The 24956-nt window shown below is 41.1% G+C and overlaps 1 protein-coding gene across 2 annotated transcripts in view; it reads left to right on the top strand.

Annotated features, from left to right (window-relative positions):
• Window positions 1-24956, top strand: part of LOC126468396 (tubulin polyglutamylase TTLL5) — a 231063-nt gene that overhangs the window by 154243 nt on the left and 51864 nt on the right. For both annotated transcript variants that reach the window (XM_050096547.1, XM_050096546.1), the window contains exons 8-9: window positions 5164-5393; window positions 17537-17753. In XM_050096547.1, coding sequence (XP_049952504.1) covers window positions 5164-5393; window positions 17537-17753 — 447 coding nt within the window. The remainder of the gene's footprint in view (window positions 1-5163; window positions 5394-17536; window positions 17754-24956) is intronic.

The raw sequence follows: 24956 nt of genomic DNA, 5'->3' as shown, positions 1-24956 counted from the left end.
TACATCAAATCTCTCTTTGCTCAAAAATGAAATGATATCTCTCTCTCTTCTGCTCCTCTCAGGAGTAGTCCACTGTTTTATGTGGTCTACACACTGATCATACCAGGCTCACCAATTGTTTCCTCCTATGTAATGAGCCACCACCACAAAGTGGTTGTGGAGCCAGACTGATGGTATCTCACATATTGGTGGAAAGTCCTCTCTCTCTCTCTCTCTCTCTCTCTCTCTCTCTCTCTCTCTCTCTCTCTCTCTCTCTCTCTTTGTGCTAAGTGTATTCTTCCTGATTCTATAAATTTAATATTAGCATATGATTCATGGATGGTTGAACTGCTTCTCAATTTCCTCAGTGAAAGTGGTTTTTATTTAGTTTTAGTTTAGTTAGTGGTTTTTATTTAGTTTACTTTGGAGCAGGGACAGGATGGTTGTGGTTGGAACCTCTCTTCTTGTCTTCTCGGTATGGGACCCCATGACCACTCCCCCATGGAAAGACTGCCCCTTTTTCCAGTTTTTAGATTTTTCATTATTTTATAATTTGATTCCCCTGACTGGATCCATCCAATTTTAGCAGACCCTCTTTCTTCTGTGACTAACTTCAGAATCACAGGACTGATGACCTCACCGTTTGGTCCTGAAAAAAATGAAAAAAGTGGTTACAGCTTAGCTTGTAGGTCATGTGGCTACTTTCACAGGTAACCCTGCCTCTGATTGGCTAGGAGATGCCTGCGACAATGCTAGAGTAAGTGGTAGTGGGAGTATGTGTGGGAAAGGTTTTGCATCTAGGTGTACTATAAGGATATGAGCCATGAGACAAGGGGCTGCAAGCAGGGATGTAGTTTGGATGGACAAGGATATTATGTATGCTTGGGGGCTGACAGAATATGATTGTGGTAGGGGTGGGGGAATAATCCTCATTGAGGGCATGACAAGAGGTAGCCTAAACCCTGGCAGAGAATGTTGTTCACTTGCTCCAGTTGCAGGTGGTACTGAGTCGTGAGAGGAGTGCTCGTTTTTGGCTGGTCAGTGGGTACATAGGAGGGGTAATGTGACTGGACAGACAAGGCATTAGAGACCCGTTTTTGGATAAGGTTTCAAGGGTAATTTTGGTATGTGGAGGTCTTGGCGAGACCTTTGTCATATTTGGAAAGGGACTATTCATTACTGCAGATGCGATGACCATGGGTGACTAGGCTTATGGAAGGGCTTCTTAGTATGAAATGGGTGGCAGCTGTCAAAGTGGAGGTATTGTAGGTGGTTGGTAGATTCGATGTGGACAGAAGTACAGATGTAGACATCCTTGAGGTGGAGGTCAACATCGAAGAAGGTGGCTAGTTGGTTTGGGAAGGACCAGGTTAAGTTAATAGGGAATAAGGTGTTGAAATTTTGGAGGAATATATACAGGATGTAATCAACGTTGGTCCAGATCACGAAAACGTCATCAGTGAATCTGAACCAGGTGAGGGATTTGGTATTGTGGGTGGCTGAGGAGGATTCCCCCAGATGACTAATTGATTGGCATAAGATGCTTCCAGTCAGGTGCCTGTTGCTCTACCGTAGCTTTGTTTGTAGGTGATGCCTTCAAAGGTGAAGTAATTGTGTTTGAGGATATAGTTGGTCATGGTGACCATGAAAAAGGTTGTAGGTTTGGAGTGAGTCGGGCTTTAGGAAGGATAGTGTTCATTAGTGGCAAGACTACGGGCATTGGAGATGTTAGTATTCACCTCCAACTCCCGCCTCGACTACCACTGTCCACATCCTCAACAGAAAGAGGTCATAAAGATCAAAGCTGTGCAAGGCAGACCAAATGTTGCATAACTGTATAAGCTATTTGCCTGTCTGAACATTGGGGTGACAATCAGTAATGCCTTGTACATCATTTGGTGAATATGAAAACTGACTGCTGTAGCTTTTACATCCATCCAGCCATCCATCTGTTGTTTTCTGTAAATCCCACCAAGAAGATAAACCATTAAGGGATGTGGAATGAGACAAGATATACTTTAAGAAAAGACAAGCAAGTTGCAGGACTCAATTTACATACTGTATTAACTATAAGGTATCATTATACTTCTAGATGCTATTTGTGGTTGTACCAACAAAATTTATTCAATTAAAAAAGCTGCTTCCTCCTCAGTTTTAGTAAATAGGTGCTGTTTATTGGCAGTTGATAGTTTAATATTTATTTGATTACATAGGTATTTTTCAAAGAAAATAGTTACCTATATTTTTAAAAACTGAGTCAAATCTACATTGAATATGGAAAACTTGTAAAAAAGGGCAGTAATGCAGTTTGTAGTTAATTTCCTTTTGAAGTGGTTGAAATTCCCAATTTCTTACTTTGTTAGATGCAGTTCACTCCATTGATGTTGTGCTTTCAGGTCTTCACCTGAGTTGTTGTTTCCATTTTCATGCAAGGGATGCAGTCTGGTAGATGGGTAGAAGTAAAATATTTGTTGTTCAGGAATGTATGAGGAGTTCCTGGCCAAAACTCTCCCACTAAATAACCTGGATTTTCCATTGTTTGAAATGCACTTGTCATAGAGATGATGCTGAACATCTCAGTAATAGGCAAGATTGCTACATTACTGCTGTTAAGAGTCGTGGTAGTTGTCAGAAGAACGCTAGAGATACAGCTAGAATATTGTCCAGTTATTTTGCTGATATTACTTCCACTTCCAGTTGGTATCCAGCTCTTTTCACTATCACAGAGCTGTTGCAGAGACAGTGAGTTTGGATGCGTATTCAGTCAGCCGTGCAGTATAAATAAAAATCTTCCTTTCCCATATATGTAGCTCATGTCAACATACGAGGGTAATCCCAACAGTAAGGTCTCTTTTTTATATATATATATATAAGTACATAGACCTTTTTATTTCTATAATGGTTTACATCAGTGTACAGCTTGAACATTTAGCTATTTTTCAACATAATCACTATTTCTGTCAATGAATTTTTGTAGGTGCTGTAGCAGTTTTTGTATGACCATATCATACCAGCTCACCGCCATGCTGTTCAGAAAGCTATGAACCTTGTCTTTGACCTCGTCATCGGAGCTGAATCGCTTTCTGGTCAAATGTTTTTTTTTTTTACCCTAGGGAACAGGTGATGGTCACTGGGCGCCAAGTTAGGACTATAGGGAGGGTGGGTGGGTGATTGTGTACAACTGAAACTGTTGCAGGACAGCAACAGTTTGCCGTGGGCGGATGTTGTCATGGGGAAAGTGTACGTCCTTGCTCAACATTCCTCTTATCTGGTTCTGAATTGCCCGTTTGAGTTTTTTCAGAGTCTCACAGTACCTATCAGCTTTAATTGTGTGATTCAGCTCTGATGACGAGGTGAAAGAAGAGGTTCATAACTTTCTAAACAGCATGGCGGTGAACTGGTATGACATGGGCATACAAAAACTGCCACAGCGTCTACAAAAATGCATCGACAGAAATGGTGATTACATTGAAAAATAGGTAAATGTTCAAGCAGTAAACTGATGTAAACCATTGTAGCAATAAACAGGTCTATGTACTTACAAAAAAAAAAAAGGGGACCTTACTTTTTGGATTACCCTCGTACCTGTAGTCATTCTGAAGTCTATTAACGGTTTGTTGTACTGCATGGCACAGTCATTTAATATATGTGAAATACCAGTTTTATTGAAATGTGAAAAGAAAACTCTAATCTACATCCCCCCCCCCCCCCCCCATCTATTTCTTATTGATCACTCAAATGGGATAGTAACCATGTGCTTACAGCAGAAGGCCTCATTCCCCAGCAGATCGACTGTTTCATTTTCTAAGTGTTGTAGTATTTTTTATTTATATGTTTATATCATATTAGCTTTCTCCCTTTTCAGAAGTTCCCTACACACTGTGCTTAATTGCATTTTTGATGAATTCTTTTTTGAACTACCTTAACTCCATTCCAGGCAGTTTAATTATGGTTATGAATGTACTGACTGAAGTTTAAATATTGCATACTAGATGGAAATTCATTTCAAACTTAACCTGCACACATTCGAAGTGATTGTTTTTATGGTTTCCTTACATAATTTGTCATAATTGTGAGATTCTTTCTTGTACATCATCTCACCAGACAGCTTCCTTTGGCCATTTCGATTTTGAATAAGTACTTTGAAGTGGTTCAAGGCAATGATGGAGTTTGTAAGAAATTCTTGGCTGAGCTATATAACTGTTTTAATTCGGATACACATAGAACTATGGTTACACTACTGACAAATGTTCTTCGTAGCAAGTGAGACTGATATAAGAAACTTCATCAATTTTCATGTCACTTTCAGGTATTATGAAAAAGTAAGCTTCATTGTAATATGTTTAGATGGGAGAAATGGACTGCATGTCTTAGAAACTGCTTGTAATTGTGTTGTTTCTCCTAAAGCATTTTACGTTTTCAGCATTTATTGGCTGCATAGCTACAATATTACTTAATATGGTCTCCAAATGGCAGAAAAGGGATTTCTGTTTTGTATGTACTCCAAATGTGTGTGCATGAGTGTCACTGCAAGAAATATATTCATAGTGTTTAATTATTGGTATATAAAAAATGCCTGTATCAATAAACAACTCTGTAACATTCCAGAGGCAGTCCATTTATATTCGTGGTGCCTTATAAATGATGAACGTTAACATGTTGTAATTTAGTCTGCATGACCTAAGTAGAGACATTTGAGGATAGGTGCTAAGAGTTGCATTGCATGCTTAAAGATAATTTCTGGAGATTGTCAAAGTTGTGTGGGTCATAGAAGTTTTATTTTTTGTGTGTATCATAGGAATTGAGAAAAGGACATTACAATCATGCAGCATGTTCAAATTGTAAAACAATTAATGGAATATAGATTTTATTTCCATAGTAAAGTGAGAAGAAACTACAGACTTCATGTATAGTCCACAAATCAAAATATTTCAAAGTAGAACTCGGAATGTTAATTGCTATCCCAATTAATGTACTGTCATATAAAGTAAATCTGCTGGTTCTTTATTTTAAGACAGCTGCTGCATGTTACATTGGACAGTGGGGTCAGTGAAATCTAAGATATAGTAGCAGTTTGTTTCTGAACTTTATATCACTCATTGTACGTGTAAGCCATGGATTTCATGCATAGCACCTGAGACTCAATCTCCCCTCAGTTTTGGACACTTAATGAACTTTTTGCAGAACTGTATGGTTTTGACATCCTGGTGGACTCAGAACTAAAACCATGGCTGTTAGAAGTTAACCTATCCCCATCACTGGGCTGCGACTCTCCATTAGATGTCAGAGTGAAGTCTGCAATGTTGGTGGACCTTCTAACTCTAGTGGGACTACCAGCAATTGATCCAATGCTGCGGCGTATAAATGAACCTCATCATCACAGTAACCCTGCTGATAGTACCAAGAAGCTTAATGTGAGTGTTCCCATGCTCTTAAATTTGTCTTTAAATGAATGTGAGTTAATTTGTGTGATAATTTGTGAGTTCTACATACAGCACTGCCAAGGGACTATATTATTTTTTTCATTAGGTGTATGGTGTGGTTATTGTGAAAGCATGTTACTTTCTTTTTAAAGTTGTTTACAAGTTGGGATATCTTCCCTGCAGTAGTGTAAGTGTTGCATGTTTCACCGCTTGTGTTGAACTGAAGCTTTCCTCTGCTTGCAGACACTTGTCCTTCTTTGCATGAAAACCTGTATTGTCACCGAGATTGATATGATCAAGTAAAGAATGTTAAAAATGACTTCTGTTATGCTGGGAGAGGGTCTCTTACAGCCTGTGTGTGTGTGTGTGTGTGTGTGTGTGTGTGTGTGTGTGTGTGTGTGTGTTTAGACAGTAAGCTATGCAGAGATTAACTTCAGTAGCAAAATTCTGATATAACATTGTAGAAAGCTTATGGGTGAGTGGACCAGCACAAGGAGCCACAGCAACCCGGTTGCAGACAGGAATATATGGTTCAGATACTTTGTAGATCTCGATATCATGAAGGGTGAACTGATTATCGAAAACTTCTTAATGTCGTTACTCCCTTGGTTATGCACTTTGTTCACAATCATTTGTTAAATTTTGTATCATAACGAGTCCTGTGTGCTCATTAGGACACATACTACGCAAGTAGTAATGTGTGTGCCAAATTACTTCAAACTTCTGATAGCTGTCACTACTATCATAAGAATCACATTAACTACTGACACTTAGGAATAGCGGGATGTGTTTCTTTTGGAAAAGCAATAAAGTACGTCCAGAACTGACCAGAGGAAGGAATACAAGAATTCATATTCTGGAAGACAGGTCTGTCAGGAGGGGTGCTAATGTTAGAAGTTATGTGGATTCCCAACACACTTGGTTGTATCATAGTAGCCTCTTTTCCACCATTCTTTGGAACTGTCTCATGAGTGAGACATCAGAGATTCAATAAAGGAAAGAAAAATATTTTCTTGCATCATTGGTATGCAGTGGGCACTAAGAAGAAGCAAATAAGAGATGTTCAAGTTTAAAAGCAGGTAGACAGGAAAGGTAATGTCTTTAGTGTTGCTCATCCTGATTACCACCTGTGGTGTGCGTACTGTAAGACCTTCAGTACACACACCATCAGATTATTTGACTTGTCGCTCTACCGAAGTGGGTGAGTGTCAGCAATATGTCTCGTGGTCTTATCGTGGCACGTTTATCTTCTGCCGTTAGGTCAGACGATAGAAATGCCACTTGCATGCTTAGAGTACCAGATTGACAGTAACCAACTTTAAACAGAACTTGATTAATTTTCACACACATTTATTAAAAATAATAGCAAGCATAAAAATTACTTAACTTGGTTCTGGATGCTATTTACAATTGACAATCTGAAGTTCCTTTGGTATTGGTATGTTAATTTTATTCTCACGTATATCTCTAATACTTCACAAAAGTGTGTATACATTTATCTTCATGGCTATGTACAGGAATATGGTAATCTTATTTGGCGCAGACTGAAACTTGACTATAGACTGGTACAGACAAATGCAGACTGGTACATACTGGTGCAGACAAATGCAGACTGGTACATACTGGTGCAGACAAATGCAGACTTACTAATCGGAGGTCTGTACTACCGTTACAATACCTCGCGCGTTCATGTACCACTGCACGAGTGTGATCTGCAAGGAGAAAAGGTTCTACGTTAGCAGCAATCTCATTGGCTGCGTTACATATTAATATGCGGGTTGGCGGGAGCAGAATTTGGTCTGTCTCTATGGTCGTTATCAGGAGAAAGAAAACTGGCATTCTATGGATCGGAGCGCGGAATGTCAGATCCCTTAATCGGGCAGGTAGGTTAGAAAATTTAAAAAGGGAAATAGATAGGGTAAAGTTAGATATAGTGGGAATTAGTGAAGTTCGGTGGCAGGAGGAGCAAGACTTCTGGTCAGGTGATAACAGGGTTATAAATACAAAATCAAATAGGGGTAATGCAGGAGTAGGTTTAATAATGAATAAAAAAATAGGAGTGCGGGTTAGCTACTACAAACAGCATAGTGAACGCATTATTGTGGCCAAGATAGACACAAAGCCCATGCCTACTACAGCAGTACGAGTTTATATGCCAACTAGCTCTGCAGATGATGAAGAAATTGATGAAATGTATGACGAGATAAAAGAAATTATTCAGATTGTGAAGGGAGGCGAAAATTTAATAGTCATGGGTGACTGGAATTCGTCAGTAGGAAAAGGGAGAGAAGGAAACATAGTAGGTGAATATGGATTGGGGGAAGGAATGAAAGAGGAAGCCGCCTTGTAGAATTTTGCACAGAGCATAACTTAATCATAGCTAACACTTGGTTCAAGAATCATGAAAGAAGGTTGTATACCTGGAACAATCCTGGAGATACTAAAAGGTATCACATAGATTACATAATGGTAAGACAGAGATTTAGGAACCAGGTTTTAAATTGAAAGACATTTCCAGGGGCAGATGTGGATTCTGACCACAATTTATTGGTTATGAACTGCAGATTGAAACTGAAGAAACTGCAAAAAGGCGGGAATTTAAGGAGATGGGACCTGGATAAACTGAAAGAACCAGAAGTGGTACAGAGTTTCAGGGAGAGCATAAGGGAACAATTGACAGGAATGGGGGAAAGAAACACAGTAGAAGAAGAATGGGTAGCTCTGAGGGATGAAGGAGTGAAGGCAGCAGAGGATCAAGTAGGTAAAAAGACGAGGGCTAATAGAAATCCTTGGATAACAGAAGAGATATTGAATTTAATTGATGAAAGGAGAAAATATAAAAATGCAGTAAATGAAGCAGGCAAAAAGGAATACAAACGTCTCAAAAATGAGATCGACAGGAGGTGCAAAATGGCTAAGCAGGGATGGCTAGAGGACAAATGTAAGGATGTAGAGGCTTGTCTCAATAGGGGTAAGATAGATACTGCCTACAGGAAAATTAAAGAGACCTTTGGAGAGAAGAGAACCACTTGTATGAATATCAAGAGCTCAGATGGCAATCCAGTTCTAAGCAAAGAAGGGAAGGCAAAGGGTGGAAGGAGTATATAGAGGGTTTATACAAGGGCAATGTACTTGAGGACAATATTATGGAAATGGAAGAGGATGTAGATGAAGATGAAATGGGAGATAAGATACTGCGTGAAGAGTTTGACAGAGAACTGAAAGACCTGAGTCGAAACAAGGCCCCGTGAGTAGACAACATTCCATTAGAACTACTGATGGCCTTGGGAGAGCCAGTCATGACAAAACTCTACCATCTGGTGAGCAAGATGTATGAGACAGGCGAAATGCCCACAGGCTTCAAGAAGAATATAATAATTCCAATCCCAAAGAAAGCAGGTGTTGACAGATGTGAAAATTACCGAACTATCAGTTTAATAAGTCACAGCTGCTAAATACTAACGCGAATTCTTTACAGACGAATGGAAAAACTGGTAGAAGCGGACCTCAGGGAAGATCAGTTTGGATTCCGTAGAAATGTTGGAACACGTGAGGCAATGCTAACCTTACGACTTATCTTAGAAGAAAGATTAAGAAAAGGCAAACCTACGTTTCTAGCATTTGTAGACTTAGAGAAAGCTTTTGACAATGTTAACTGGAATACTCTCTTTCAAATTCTGAAGGTGGCAGGGGTAAAATACAGGGAGCAAAAGGCTATTTACAATTTGTACAGAAACCAGATGGCAGTTATAAGAGTCAAGGGGCATGAAAGGGAAGCAGTGGTTGGGAAAGGAGTGAGACAGGGTTGTAGCCTGTCCCCGATGTTATTCAATCTGTATATTGAGCAAGCAGTAAAGGAAACAAAAGAAAAATTCGGAGTAGGTATTAAACTCCATGGAGAAGAAATAAAAACTTTGAGGTTCGCCGATGACATTGTAATTCTGTCAGAGACAGCAAAGGACTTGGAAGAGCAGTTGAATGGAATGGACAGTGTCTTGAAAGGTGGATATAAGATGAACATCAACAAAAGCAAAACAAGGATAATGGAATGTAGTCAAATTAAATCGGGTGATGCTGAGGGGATTAGATTAGGAAATGAGACACTTAAAGTAGTAAAGGAGTTTTGCTATTTAGGGAGTAAAATAACTGATGATGGTCGAAGTAGAGAGGATATAAAATGTAGACTGGCAATGGCAAGGAAATTGTTTCTGAAGACGAGAAATTTGTTAACATCGAGTATAGATTTAAGTGCCAGGAAGTCGTTTCTGAAAATATTTGTATGGAGTGTAGCCATGTATGGAAGTGAAACATGGACGATAACCAGTTTGGACAAGAAGAGAATAGAAGCTTTTGAAATGTGGTGCTACAGAAGAATGCTGAAGATAAGGTGGGTAGATCACGTAACTAATGAGGAGGTATTGAATAGGATTGGGGAGAAGAGAAGTTTGTGGCACAACTTGACTAGAAGAAGGGATCGGTTGGTAGGACATGTTTTGAGGCATCAAGGGATCACAAATTTAGCATTGGTGGGCAGCGTGGAGGGTAAAAATCGTAGAGGGAGACCAAGAGATCAATACACTAAGCAGATTCAGAAGGATGTAGGTTGCAGTAGGTACTGGGAGATGAAGAAGCTTACACAGGATAGAGTAGCATGGAGAGCTGCATCAAACCAGTCTCAGGACTGAAGACCACAACAACAACAACTACTATGGCAGCGCCATCTCGTAGTGTGGAGACAGATGAGCGCCGCGCCTGCGCTGTTGTGCTTAGCAGGGCGTGCTCTAGTGGGAAAGTTGTGTACACGCTGACTACGAGGAACTATGTACACACCACCACCTCAGCTCAACTCCAATCGTGGTTCACTAAGCATCATTATCTGATATTTTCCAGCATGTGTACTTCCAATCTAACTCTGGAGACTTCAGAAATCTATAATACTTCTTTCTCAAGAATGTGAAATTATACTGTTTCAAGTTATGTATAATTTACTCTAGGTTATCTGTAGGATGTGATGTACTAAATCTTCTGGAATTAAAGTTGTTATAGTCTGAAGATGCAGAGTGAATCTTACGAAGAAACAAACCAATTAGGCAGGAAATAATAAATGTAGATAGAGAATTTATTTAAGAACAGAAGTATACCACATTAAATTAAGCAACAAATATTTATCTTCAAAAACACAGACTTTATAGACACCGGTGAAAAGGGGAAAAAAGCAAAAAAATGTGACTAAAGAGAAACCAAGGAAAAGGAAAAAAAAATTAAAATGGGTTACAGCATTTGTTAGAGAGATCAGAGCTTGAAGAAATGTTAATAAGATCATCATTGGATGTACTGAATTAGACAAACTACTCACAAATATTTTTCAGAGAATGAGAGAGGGTAGTGTGAGACAACAATATTATTGCACTTTGCCTCCCATGGCTCTTAACGGAAACATACAGTGATGTTACAGTAAATGAGTGCAGTCATGACTGTGCCTAAAATGTCAAGTGGTTCAATGTGTTCTTGTAAAATATCAAGACAAAAACTCATGATAAGCTGACCGAAGAGTCCTCACTCCCAGGTGCAAAAAATATTGTGGGAATTTGATTAAAGAAATTATTAAAAACAGCAGTGGAAGAAGAAAACAAAGCATAGTTATGTATGTATGTATATATGAGATGAAAAGTAATGCCCCAGAATTTTTTATTCTGTTCTGAATATTTGTTGGGGTACTACATGTGATGGATATTATTTGGTCAACTTTTCCTGCTTCATCAATGCAGGTTTAGCCCTCTTTCACTAGATGGCTGAGACTTGTAGCACGTAATATGGCAGTGTGTAATGTAACTCTGTTGGTGTGTGAGAAATTTTGTGCTGTATAGGAGTTCCATGAATTCAGTGTGTTCATCTACATGGAAAACCCTTTCCTTCACTGTGATCATGCGAGACCACGCAAAGTGCTGCAATGTCTGTAACAGTTCAACACCTTGATTTCATTGTCGTCAATCATTCTCCACATGGTCCTGACTTGGCCTCCATCATTTTTCATCTGTTTCCAAATCTTGCAGAACACCTTTGAGGACTTGATAGCGATGAAGCAGTGCAAGCAGATGTGAGGTTGTGGCTCCATCAACAAAAGTCAATTATTCTACAGTGGTGATGCCAACAAACTGATCTCTCTCTTTGGGGTGTTTGTCACCAGAGTGACTATGTTGAGAAAGGAATATGACAACATGAAGAATAAAGATGTGACCTTTGTACATATGAGTACACATAACATCTAAAGAGTTAAAATGGCACATAACTAAGAGAATTGTGCAAGAATTCATATTTCTTTAAATTTTTATTTACTTTGCTTTAAATGTTGCAATGAAATAGAAATACAGACAATTAATTAATAATGAAAATAATTTTTCAGAAGAAATAGCAAATGAGGCACGCAGTAAAAAAAAAGATATCTGGAGATAATAGCGTTCAATAGAAATGGTTAAAGCTGGAAAGGTTCACAAAATTAGTTGCAGGCTGTATTTAAATGCTCCAAAACTGTAACACTATTTTTTTTAATTAATTTATTTATTTTATTTATTTATTTTACTTTGCAATAAGAGACAATGAGTTGAGAAATTGTAGACCTGTCAAAATCCTCCCTGTAATGTAAGATACTCACAAATTTCACAATCAACTCCACAGAAAAAAAAGAAAAGTATTTCACTCACCCAAAAGAACGAGCCAAGCTGGCTTGAGAAATGGATATTAGCTAACTCGAAAACAGAGTTAAGTTATGATGTATGCAGTTAATATATAGAGCTACTTCTCTTCAAGGGAAAACTAGATGTAACACAATATGTTAGTTAAAATATGCGCTGCAGTGACTAAATCACAAATGGCAATTTACTACAGATAACTCATAGATTAGGCAAAGGACAATGGAAGCTACTGAAAATTCCCAAACACACATGTTTATTTGTGTTGATATATAATGAAATGCAGGACTGATAATTTAACTGTGAACCACAAATGTTGGTGTGCTACGAAACAAGTTACATATACAAAACACTCATACTGGTAACTTGTGAAAATATAGTTTTATAAGCAACCAAAAAAATCTCAAAACCCCCTCAGGGGCTCAGGATTCATTTGCCAGGTATGGGCTTGGTGATGCCACAGTTCCTGAGCTGGGGACTGATAAGTACCGCCAGTCCCATGTCGTCGTAAGCTCCGGGCATGCTTCAGCAACCACAGTGCACCATGGCTGTGGAATGTTGTGTATCACAGGGAATGGGGATCTTGGCTTGAACACCCGGATCACAAAGCTGGTAAAAACCCTCTTAAACAAAAAACTTTAATCTCAAATAGTGTTGCACACTGATGAGGTGATGAGGTGCGTGGCTGTTGACGTGGAATAGTCGTTCAGACAACCTGAGAGATTTCTGCTGCACCTCAGTTGTATAAGTCTTACCTAGTTATGTGGGGCTCTGTCTATGTGAACTTACGTTTTCCTAGCTGCTCATGGGACCAGGATGGAATCTTCAAACTTTTCTCTTCCTCCTCCCAGCAGAGAAGGTGAACTGCTGGAAGATGCCAACACTCAATCAAACAAGAGGGCTTGGGCAGCCAGTTAATAACAGAATGTATGCTGGTTGTCAAAACTGCTATAGTTAAACGGAAGGAGGGTAGCTTTGATAAAGTTTCACCATTCTATATACAAAAAGTCTTACAGGGCATTGTGGGAACCTTCAGATATGTCAAATGCTTAATGAAAAGGGACCCTGTTGGTCAAAATGTTTAGTTCCCAACAAGTGAAGAATCTCCAGAAAGCTCAATGCCTCAGGGAGTGTGCAGTTTAAACCAAACTGCACACGATGTTGAGCTATGCCAAAGGTGTTGTGACTCGCAGGAATCTAGTTGACATTCCCCAAGAACAACTTAAAGGTCAGTTGTGCTGGGAAGTCATTGTGGATGTTCAAAACATTATGGAAGGGATGATTTTGTTATAAGAGTGAAGCCACTTGTGTTCAAATGGGGTAAGCCATCTGCAACAGAGTTAGTTTTCCTTTCCTCCAAAATGTCAGCTGCTCTGGTGCTCACACTGTCTGGAATAGAGGCTGCTGTGTCTCACTTGAAGAACTGAAGACCCAGGGAGATAAAGACAACAAAGCACATCCCACGTGAAGAAGCCAAAAAATATACACGACCGTGCAGCCATCCATGTTTGCTGCCTCCTTTGCTTCCATTCCCAAACATCCAGTCCAAAAAACCAATGCCGCTACACAAACTGTGGTTGCTAGTGTCAGCACTAATACCTGCTTTTGTCAATGCGCTTGTGTTGCTGCAGTTCCTTTGAAGCCTGCCTCTTCCCCCAGAATTTCGGAAAAGTCTGTGGTTGATGACATTGTGGAACTTCTTGCCTCTCCAAAGATCCAGTCTTGTCCACCATCCAGTGCTGCTGCTACCATTTTTGAAATTGTGGCACCAAAGTATCCTCAGACAAAAAAAAGTGTCAAAGGTGAAGAATCACCCACTGAAGGAGACGGGAAGTGCATAGTTTGACAGTGTAGACATTCTCTCTGCTGTTTCTCTTGGATCTTCTTCAGAGATGATGGACATAGGTGATGGACTGGAGCAATCATCTTACCCCAAGACTGAGCCTGTACCCTTTACAAGCTCCCCTCCCTGGCAGAAAGTCAGGCTGAAAGTTCTACCCCTGTGATGTATGGCTCCCATTATACGGTGGAACATTACTGGTCTCAGGACACATGTGGAAGAACTGACATTCTTAGCACAGGAATACCCCCACCCCCTCCCCTGAACTGTGGAAAGGGCCAAGGTGTGTGTCGCTGCGTTCGTCAATAACTCGCACCACTTTTCTGCCCTCCCCATGCCTACTGACCTGCAAGCTGTTGCCACTGAAATTCATGTCTATTAGAAGATCACTTTTTTCTCTCTGTATCTACCTCCATAAGATGCAATAGACTCTGAGGTTTTCACAGATCTTTTGGAACACCTCCCCCTGACCGCTCCTCCTCCTGTGGGACATCAATGCTCATCATGTCTTGCGGGGCTCAGCATTCACTTGCCCCCGCGGTTGGGTTTTGGAGAGCCTTGTGATGTCTCACAAGCTGTGTGTGCTCAATACAGGTCATCCCACTCATTTCTGTGCTGGTACTGGGTCATTCTCAGCCATCGACCTCTCTTTCTGCTCTGCAGCCTTCGCAGTCTCTGTCCACTGGGAAGTCACTGGCAACCTTCATTCCAGTGGTCACTTCCCTCTTGCAGTCACCTACTGGATGGAGCTTTCCCTGAAAATAAGCCATCAAGATGAATGTTCAGTGGGGCTAACTGGATACTGTTCAGTCATCTGTCTGTTTTTGAACACTACACGGTGTCCAGGAGTGGGTAGACCAAATTATACAAGTGGTCCATCATACTGTTGACTGACCTTAGGAGGCAACCTATACCTTGGTGGACTGATGATTGTTACTCAGCAGTCCAGGTCAGACGTGCTTCTCTTGGCTGGTTTAAGTACCAGCCAACTGCAGACAACCTCACAGCATTTTGAGTCGCAAGAGCCAAGGTCATTTGCATAAGCAAGGAGAGCAAGAAAAGGTCATGGAAAGTGTTCCTGGGCTCGCACAAACGTTCCACTTGCTCTGCAAAAGTATGGAAAGCCATCAGGAGGATTTCTGGTAAACACAGTCAGTTATCAATAGCAGCAGTGGTGAAACAGGGATGTCTCCAGACAAGGGTGAGACATACCACAGAAGCTGGCAGAGCATTTTTCAAAAACAACTGCCAATGCTAGCCAGGAACCGACATTTTGCCACTATTGTTTGATTGCAGAGAGGGGCAGGTTGGATTTCAGATACCACAATTCTGAGTCTTAAAACTGCCCTTTCCCCAAGTGGGAGTTCGAATTGGCACTGTCTGAGACTTGTGATGCTGCAACTAGTCATGACCAAATCTGGTATTGCATGCTTCAATATTTGTCAGCAGTCTCAAAATAAATCATCCTATAATGGTTTAATTTGATAAGGCAGACGGATAACTTCCCCAACTCATGGAAAGAGGGAATTCTGATCTCTCTCCTTAGACCAGGAAAGGACTGCGCATGTCCCAGTTGTTATTGGAGTACTGCTGTAACAAATTGTGTAGAAAGACCTTGGAGCAAATGGTCATCTGGTCTAGTTGTGAGAGAGCATGCACCTCCTTAGCTGCTCTCATTGTGGATTCTGGAGATTCTGGTCCACAGTGAACAATCTGACCGTCCTAGAGGTGGCTATTCAGCAGGAGTTCCTACGTAACTATCACTGTATCTGCATATTCTCTGATATCAGTAAGGCATTCAGTGCTACTTGGAGATGCAGTATTCTCACACAAGAACATCAGTGGGGCTTTCATGGCCACCTCCCCATCTTCATATGCTCTTTCCTGTCTCGGCAGGTTTTTAGGTCCCAAGTCTGTGAAATGGTGTCTGATTGTTTTGAGGAGGAGATTGGTGTTCCTCAGGCTAATGTTTTAAGTGTTACCCTCTTTGCCATAACAATGAACAGTATCATGTATATTGTAAGTAGTCCCAGGCAGTGCTCCTTATCTGTGGATGATTTTGTTGTTCTCTCTTCCTCCTCCAGTGTTGCAACAGTTAATTTACCTGAAATTAATGTGAGGGATGCCATTCTGCATTTTAAACACACAGTAAGGTTTCTGGGCCTCATTTTTGATGCCATGGTTGCCACACCTGAGGCCTGCAAACCAGAATCCTAAAGGCACTGAACATCATAAAGTGCATTAGCTACAGGACCTGAGGAGTGGACAAGGCCCATCTGCTCCAGTTTTATAGGGCTTTCATGTGTTTGTGGCTACACTATGGGTGCACAGTGTATGGATCGATGAGGCCTTCTTATTTGAAGAACACTGAGGCTGTCCACCATGAGGGTATTGACTGGCCACATGTGCTTGTGGGACCAGTCCCATACCCAGTCTCTGTGCTGTGGCTGGGGAATGCCACTTACAATCTGATGGCAACTCTTCATGGTGCATCAGGCATGTAAGTTCCTCACAGCTCCAAACTCACCTTCATGCTGCACTGTTGCTTATCCACTTCTGGAACACCTTTTCTACAATCGTCGATGAGCAACAAGACCATTTGGGATTAGAGTATGGCATATGGTGGAATAACTTGGTGTGGAGCAAGTAAAAGCTCAAATTCAGGGTTTTAACTGTCTTTCATTCTGTTTGCTGCAGAGACCCAATGTAATTTTGGATTTGGTGCAATACAGGAGAGATTCACTCCTGCAAATGGTTTTAATACTTCATGTTGTAAAATTTTTACTGAGCCTCACAACTCCACAGCTATCTTTACAGATGGGTTGAAACAAGGAGTGTTTTACCTGGTCATGTCCACAAGGTCCAATTGTCTCGAGGCTTTACAGTCTTCGACATGGAATTGTATGCGATCTTGTGGTCACTGGAGCAGATGAGATGTGCTTAGAGTGCTAAATTCCTTGTCTATTCCAATTCTCTGAGTGCCCTTCACTCTCTCCAACACTTGTATCCAGAAGATAAAGCAGTTTAGAATATCTCCAACTGCAATGGCTGAAGGAGGAGGTGTCTTTCTGCAGGGTACCAGGGCACTTGGATATTAGGGGGAATGAAAAGGTGGATGTAGCAGCCAAGGAAGCATGTCAAGATTCTCAGATTTTCAGTGTACCATCCCCCTGCATGCTACCATCTCACTGTTGAGGTACACAGTCATGCATCAATGGGAAGACAAGTGGCTGGAAGTGAAAGATAATAAGCTGCATCTCGTAAAGCCCACTATGCGGCCATGGCATTCCTCCTTTCAGCTACAGAAATGGCATGAGGCCCTCTTCATTCTTCTTCACATAGGCCACAGGTCTTTGACACGTGGATTCTTGCTCTGACGAGAGGACTCTCCAATACATGATGTACAGATTACTGTGTGCCACATTTTACTAGACTGTGTTTTATATTTGGACAAGAGAGCAGCAGCAGCAGAGAGAGAGAGAGAGAGAGAGAGAGAGAGATGGATGTAGGTAGTCCCTCTGTCACTCATTTCTTGTGTATGTTTATCTTAAAATTATAGTGTAAAATGCTTAACATTTTTAATGACTGTTGGTATGTTCTGACAGTGTAGGCGGGTGCATTCAGCAGATACACTTACAGTAACAGCAACAGGGTCAAGGAGAGCAAACAGTTCGTCAGCACGTTTAACTTACAGCTCACTTTCACTCAGCCCAGAAGAATCTAGAATTGTTCGTTGTGCACGCATGGAATACGAGCGCCGTGGTGGATTTGTGCGAATCTTTCCTTCAGTTGAGAGCTGGAATCGTTACAGTGCATTTCTTGGTAAGTATAACAGCAGAAATTGATTGAAATAAAAGAAATGTTTTGGACTTTATAAGTAATCGACATAAACATTTGTCTAATAATGACTAAATATTTGTATTAATATATTGTAGGAGACACTTGACTTTAATGAGAAACCACAAAATAAGAGTATTTATAAAAAAGCTGTGTTTGAATAGCATTAAATATTAAGTTGGTAGATGGGAACATAACAGTTCATAACATCTGTAGCGAAGAAAGGGGCATAGAAATATTGTCAGTGTGAAGCCTGTTAGTAAAAAGATGTAAACATTTATACTAACAGTGCATACAGGAGAGCAGTTGTTCCTTAAATTTATGTAATGTATGTTTCTATATATATGTCTAAAAACAAAGATGATGTAACTTACCAAACGAAAGCATTGGTATGTTGATACACACACACAAAATTCAAGCTTTCACAACCCACGGTTGCTTCATCAGGAAAGAGGGAAGGAGAGGGAAAGACAAAAGGATGTGGGTTTTAAGGGAGAGGGTAAGGAGTCATTCCAATCTCGGGAGCGGTGTGTGTGTGTGTGTGTGTGTGTGTGTGTGTGTGTGTGTGTGTCAACATACCAAGGCTTTCGTTTGGTAAGTTACGTCATCTTTGATTTTAGATATATTTTTCCCACGCAGAATGTTTCCCCTGTATTATATTGCTATATATATGATTACATCAAGTCTTATCAGTTAAATGCAGGGTGTAACTTGGCTCACCTGCTATTAACACATTGGTAGTCTCATGGTGCAATGAAAGATGATCTCTTCCAGCTGTTAAAGGATCTGATGAACGTATGTCAAATAAGGTACACCACATTGCAGTAATTATGGGAAGGAAAGTTGCTACTCACCATATAACGGAGATGCTGAGTTGCAGATAGGCACAACAAAAGGACTCTCACAATTAAAGCTTTCGGCCATTAAGGCATTTGTCAACAATACACACACATATGCATGCACGGGCTCCCTTATATAGAAGGAAACATTCCACGTGGGAAAAAATATATCTAAAAAACAAAAATGATGTGACTTACCAAACAAAAGCGCTGGCACGTCGATAGACACACAAACATACACACAAAATTCTAGCTTTCGCAACCAACGGTTGCCTCGTCAGGAAAGAGGGAAGGAGAGGGAAAGACCCTCTCCTTCCCTCTTTCCTGAGGAGGCAACCGTTGGTTGCGAAAGCTAGAATTTTGTGTGTATGTGTGTGTATGTTTGTGTTTGTTTGTGTGTCTATCGATGTGCCAGCGCTTTCGTTTGGTAAGTCACATCATCTTTGTTATATATATATATATATATATATATATATACCAAATGAAAGTGCTGGCAGGTCGACAGACACACAAACAAACACAAACATACACACAAAATTCAAGCTTTCGCAACAAACTGTTGCCTCATCAGGAAAGAGGGAAGGAGAGGGAAAGACGAAAGGATGTGGGTTTTAAGGGAGAGGGTAAGGAGTCATTCCAATCCTGGGAGCGGAAAGACTTACCTTAGGGGGAAAAAAGGACGGGTATACACTCGCACACACACACATATCCATCCACACATATACAGACACAAGCAGATGTCTGCTTGTGTCTGTATATGTGTGGATGGATATGTGTGTGTGTGTGTGTGTGCGCGAGTGTATACCCGTCCTTTTTTCCCCCTAAGGTAAGTCTTTCCGCTCCCGGGATTGGAATGACTCCTTACCCTCTCCCTTAAAACCCACATACTTTCGTCTTTCCCTCTCCTTCCCTCTTTCCTGATGAGGCAACAGTTTGTTGCGAAAGCTTGAATTTTGTGTGTATGTTTGTGTTCGTTTGTGTGTCTGTCGACCTGCCAGCACTTTCATTTGGTAAGTCACATCATCTTTGTTTTTAGATATATATTTCCTACGTGGAATGTTTCCCTCTATTATATATATATATATATATATATATATATATATATATATATATATATATAGACGACTAAACCTCACTGTGAGCAGCAGCACCAGTGCATGATGGGAGTGGCAACTGGTTAGGGGTAAGGAGGAAGCTGGGGCAGGGAGGGGAAGGGATAGTATGGTGGGGATAGTGAATAGTGAAGTGCTGCAGGTTAGGCAAAGGGTAGAGGAGAGGTGAGGAGGGGGGGAGGGGGGGGGAGCAGCAGAAGAGGAGATAAATAAAAAGACTCAGTTGATGGTGGAATGGGGGTCATGTAGTGCTGGAATGGGAACAGAGAAGGGGCTGGATGGGTGAGGACAGTGGCTAACGAAGGTTGAGGCCAGGAGGGTTATGTAAAATGGGTGTATTGCAGGGAAAGTTCACCCTGCACAGTTAAGAAAAGCTAGCGGTGGTGGGAAAGATCCATATGGCACAGGCTGTGAAGCAGTCATTGAAATGAAGAATATCATGTTTGGCAGTGTGTTCAGCAACAAGACAGTCCACTTGTTTCTTCACCACAGTTTGCTGGTGGCCATTCGTGTGAACAGACAGCTTGTTGGTTGTCATGCCTACACAGAATGCAGCACAGTGGTTACAGCTTAGCTTATAGACTACATGACTGGTTTCACAGCTAGCCTTGCCTTTGAAAAGATAGGTGATGTTAGTGACAGGACTGGAGTAGGTGGTGGTGAGAGGATATTAAGGTCTATTATAGATGTGTGAGCCATGAGGTAAGGGATTGGGAGCTGGGATTGTGCAAGGATGGGCGAGTATTGTGTAGGTTTGGTGGACAGTGGAATATCACTGTGGGAGGGATGGCAAGGAAAGTGGACAGGACATTTCTCATATCAGGGCACGATGATAGGTAATTGAAACCACGGCGGAGAATGTAATTCAGTTGCTCCATTCCTGGGTGGTACTGAGTTATGAGGGGAATGCTCGCCTGTGGCCAGACAGTGGGACTTTGGGAGGTGATGGGAGACTGGAAAAAATGAGGCACGGGAGATTTATTGTTTCTGTACAAGGTTGGGAGGATAATTACAGTCAGTGAAAGCTTCAGCGAGACCCTCAGGATAAATAGAGGGGGACTGCTCATCTCTGCAGATGCTATGACCACAGATGGCTAGGCTGTGTGGAAGGGACTTTTTCATTTTGACTTCCATGATGTTTACCTATAATTGGCATTCCCCATGAACCATGGACCTTGCCGTTGGTGGGGAGGCTTGCGTGCCTCAACGATACAGATAGCCGTACCGTAGTTGCAACCACAACGGAGGGGTATCTGTTGAGAGGTCAGACAAACGTGTGGTTCCTGAAGAGGGGCAGCAGCCTTTTCAGTAGTTGCAGGGGCAACAGTCTGGATGATTGACTGATCTGGCCTTGTAACAATAACCAAAACGGCCTTGCTGTGCTGGTACTGCGAACGGCTGAAAGCAAGGGGAAACTACAGCCGTAACTTTTCCCGAGGGCATGCAGCTTTACTGTATGATTAAATGATGATGGCGTCCTCTTGGGTAAAATATTCCGGAGGTAAAATAGTCCCCCATTCGGATCTCCGGGCGGGGACTTCTCAAGATGATGTCCTTATCAGGAGAAAGAAAACTGGCGTTCTTCGGATCGGAGCGTGGAATGTCAGATCCCTTAATCGGGCAGGTAGGTTAGAAATTTTAAAAAGGGATATGGATAGGTTGAAGTTAAATATAGTGGGAATTAGTGAAGTTCGGTGGCAGGAGGAACAAGACTTCTGGTCAGGTGACTAAAAGGTTATAAACACAAAATCAAATAGGGGTAATGCAGGAGTAGGTTTAATAATGAATAGGAAAATAGGAATGCGGGTAAGCTACTACAAACAGCATAGTGAACACATTATTGTGGCCAAGACAGATACGAAGCCCACACCTACTACAGTAGTACAAGTTTATATGCCAACTAGCTCTGCAGATGATGAAGAAATTGAAGAAATGTATGATGAAATAAAAGAAATTATTCAGATTGTGAAGGGAGGCGAAAATTTAATAGTCATGGGTGACTGGAATTCGAGTGTAGGAAAAGGGAGAGAAGGAAACATAGTAGGTGAATATGGATTGGGGTTAATAAATGAAAGAGGAAGCCGCCTGGTAGAATTTTGCACAGAGCACAACATAATCTTAGCTAACACTTGGTTTAAGAATCATGGAAGAACCCTGGAGATACTAAAAGGTATCAGATAGATTATATAATGGTAAGACAGAGATTTAGGAACCAGGTTTTAAATTGTAAGACATTTCCAGGGGCAGATGTGGACTCTGACCACAATCTATTGGTTATGACCTGTAGATTAAAACTGAAGAAACTGCAAAAAGGTGGGAATTTAAGGAGATGGGACCTGGATAAACTGAAAGAACCAGAGGTTGTACAGAGTTTGAGGGAGAGCATAAGGGAACAATTGACAGGAGTGGGAGAAAGAAATACAGTAGAAGAAGAATGGGTAGTTTTGAGGGATGAAGGAGTGAAGGCAGCAGAGGATCAAGTAGGTAAAAAGATGAGGGCTAGTAGAAACCCTTGGGTAACAGAAGAAATATTGAATTTAATTGATGAAAGGAGAAAATATAAAAATGCAGTAAATGAAGCAGGCAAAAAGGAATACAAACGTCTCAAAAATGAGATCGACAAGAAGTGCAAAATGACTAAGCAGGGATGGCTAGAGGACAAATGTAAGGATGTAGAGGCCTATCTCACTAGGGGTAAGATAGATACTGCCTACAGGAAAATTAAAGAGACCTTTGGAGATAAGAGAACGACTTGTATGAATATCAAGAGCTCAGATGGAAACCCAGTTCTAAGCAAAGAAGGGAAAGCAGAAAGGTGGAAGGAGTATATAGAGGGTCTATACAAGGGCGATGTACTTGAGGACAATATTATGGAAATGGAAGAGGATGTAGATGAAGATGAAATGGGAGATATGATACTGCGTGAAGAGTTTGACAGAGCACTGAAAGACCTGAGTCGAAAGAAGGCCCCCGGAGTAGACAATATTCCATTGGAACTACTGACGGCCTTGGGAGAGCCAGTCCTGACAAAACTGTACCATCTGGTGACCAAGATGTATGAAACAGGCGAAATACCCTCAGACTTGAAGAAGAATATAATAATTCCAATCCCAAAGAAAGCAGGTGTTGACAGATGTGAAAATTACCGAACTATCAGTTTCATAAGTCACAGCTGCAAAATACTAAAACAAATTCTTTACAGACGAATGGAAAAACTGGTAGAAGCCAACCTCGGGGAAGATCAGTTTGGATTCCGTAGAAACAATGCAACACGTGAGGCAATACTGACCATACGACTTATCTTAGAAGAAAGATTAAGGAAAAGCAAACCTACGTTTCTAGCATTTGTAGACTTAGAGAAAGCTTTTGACAATGTTGACTGGAATACTCTCTTTCAAATTCTGAAGGTGGCAGGGGTAAAATATAGGGAGCGAAAGGCTATTTACAATTTGTACAGAAACCAGATGGCAGTTATAAGAGTCGAGGGGCATGAAAGGGAAGCAGTGGTTGGGAAGGGAGTAAGACAGGGTTGTAGCCTCTACCCGATGTTGTTCAATCTGTATATTGAGCAAGCAGTAAAGGAAACAAAAGAAAAATTCGGAGTAGGTATTAAAATTCATGGAGAAGAAATAAAAACTTTGAGGTTCACCGATGACACTGTAATTCTGTCAGAGACAGCAAAGGACTTGGAAGAGCAGTTGAATGGAATGGACAGTGTCTTGAAAGGAGGATATAAGATGAACATCAACAAAAGCAAAACAAGGATAATGGAATGTAGTCGAGTTAAGTCGGGTGATGCTGAGGGAATTAGATTAGGAAATGAGACACTTAAAGCAGTAAAGGAGTTTTGCTATTTGGGGAGCAAAATAACTGATGATGGTCGAAGTAGAGAGGATATAAAATGTAGACTGGCAATGGCAAGGAAAGCGTTTCTGAAGAAGAGAAATTTGTTAACATCAAGTATAGATTTAAGTGTCAGGAAGTCATTTCTGAAAGTATTTGTATGGAGTGTAGCCATGTATGGAAGTGAAACATGGACGATAAATAGTTTGGACAAGAAGAGAATAGAAGCTTTCGAAATGTGGTGCTACAGAAGAATGCTGACGATTAGATGGGTAGATCACATAACTAATGAGGAGGTATGAATGGGATTACGGAGAAGAGAAGTTTGTGGCACAACTTGACCAGAAGGAGGGATCGGTTGGTAGGACATGTTCTGAGGCATCAAGGGATCACCAATTTAGTATTGGAGGGCAGCGTGGAGGGTAAAAATCGTAGAGGGAGACCAAGAGATGAATACACTAAGCAGATTCAGAAGGATGTAGGTTGCAGTAGGTACTGGGAGATGAAAAAGCTTGCACAGGATAGAGTAGCATGGAGAGCTGCATCAAACCAGTCTCAGGACTGAAGACCACAACAACAACATCGTTTTTCAGACTTTCTTGGTTCTCGACATCCCCTTTGGACTTTGCCGGTTTAATGGCTTAACTTTTGCAATCTTGTCTGTGCCAGTAATTTACCAATGGTATTTCAAGTAGTTGATTCAGGACATCCCCTGTTGTATCTCTTACCTTAATGACTGGATTAGGGGCCCTACACATGAAGAATAAGCATCTTTTTTGTTTATGACATTAGTAAGTTTAGTCTTGTCCCTACAGACCACCTCATCAAACCCATCACAACGTGGCAACACCCGAGAACCTGAAGGAGCTCCAGTCATTCCTGGGTAAAATTTCGTATTATGCTCAGTTCATTCCTTCAGACTGAGGGCATCTGCCAGCCTCTTAACTGGCTTCACTGGAAGGGCCCTAAGTTTGTCTAGTCTACAGATTGTCAATGGGCTTTTTGGTCTCTCAAGCAGTGTTTGTGTTTGGCTCACTGTCTGGATTCCTTTCACCAGGTAAACCTTCAATCCTGGGCTGTACACATCCCACTATGGCCTTGGTGCCATCCTGTCCCATCAGAATCCAGATGGCACTGAACAGCCCATTTCTTGTGCATAAAAGATACTTTCTGCTGCACAGTGTAGTTATTCACATGTGAAAATGTGGTGCTAGCTATTACTTTTGGGGTTAGAACGTTTAGTCTTCCTGTAGGGGGGGGGGGGGGGGGGGAAGGGGGAAGGTTCCTCCTAATCAACTACCAAAAGCCATTATTTGGCTCTCGTTCCAAGTTGCTGTATAGGACTGCTTGCTGATTGCATAGTGGGCTCTCTTTCTCATTAACTGTTGTTATGA

The sequence above is a fragment of the Schistocerca serialis genome, chromosome 1 (genome assembly GCF_023864345.2).
Source record: "Schistocerca serialis cubense isolate TAMUIC-IGC-003099 chromosome 1, iqSchSeri2.2, whole genome shotgun sequence".
NCBI lineage: Eukaryota > Metazoa > Arthropoda > Insecta > Orthoptera > Acrididae > Schistocerca > Schistocerca serialis.
This window is presented reverse-complemented; position numbering and strand designations above follow the sequence as displayed.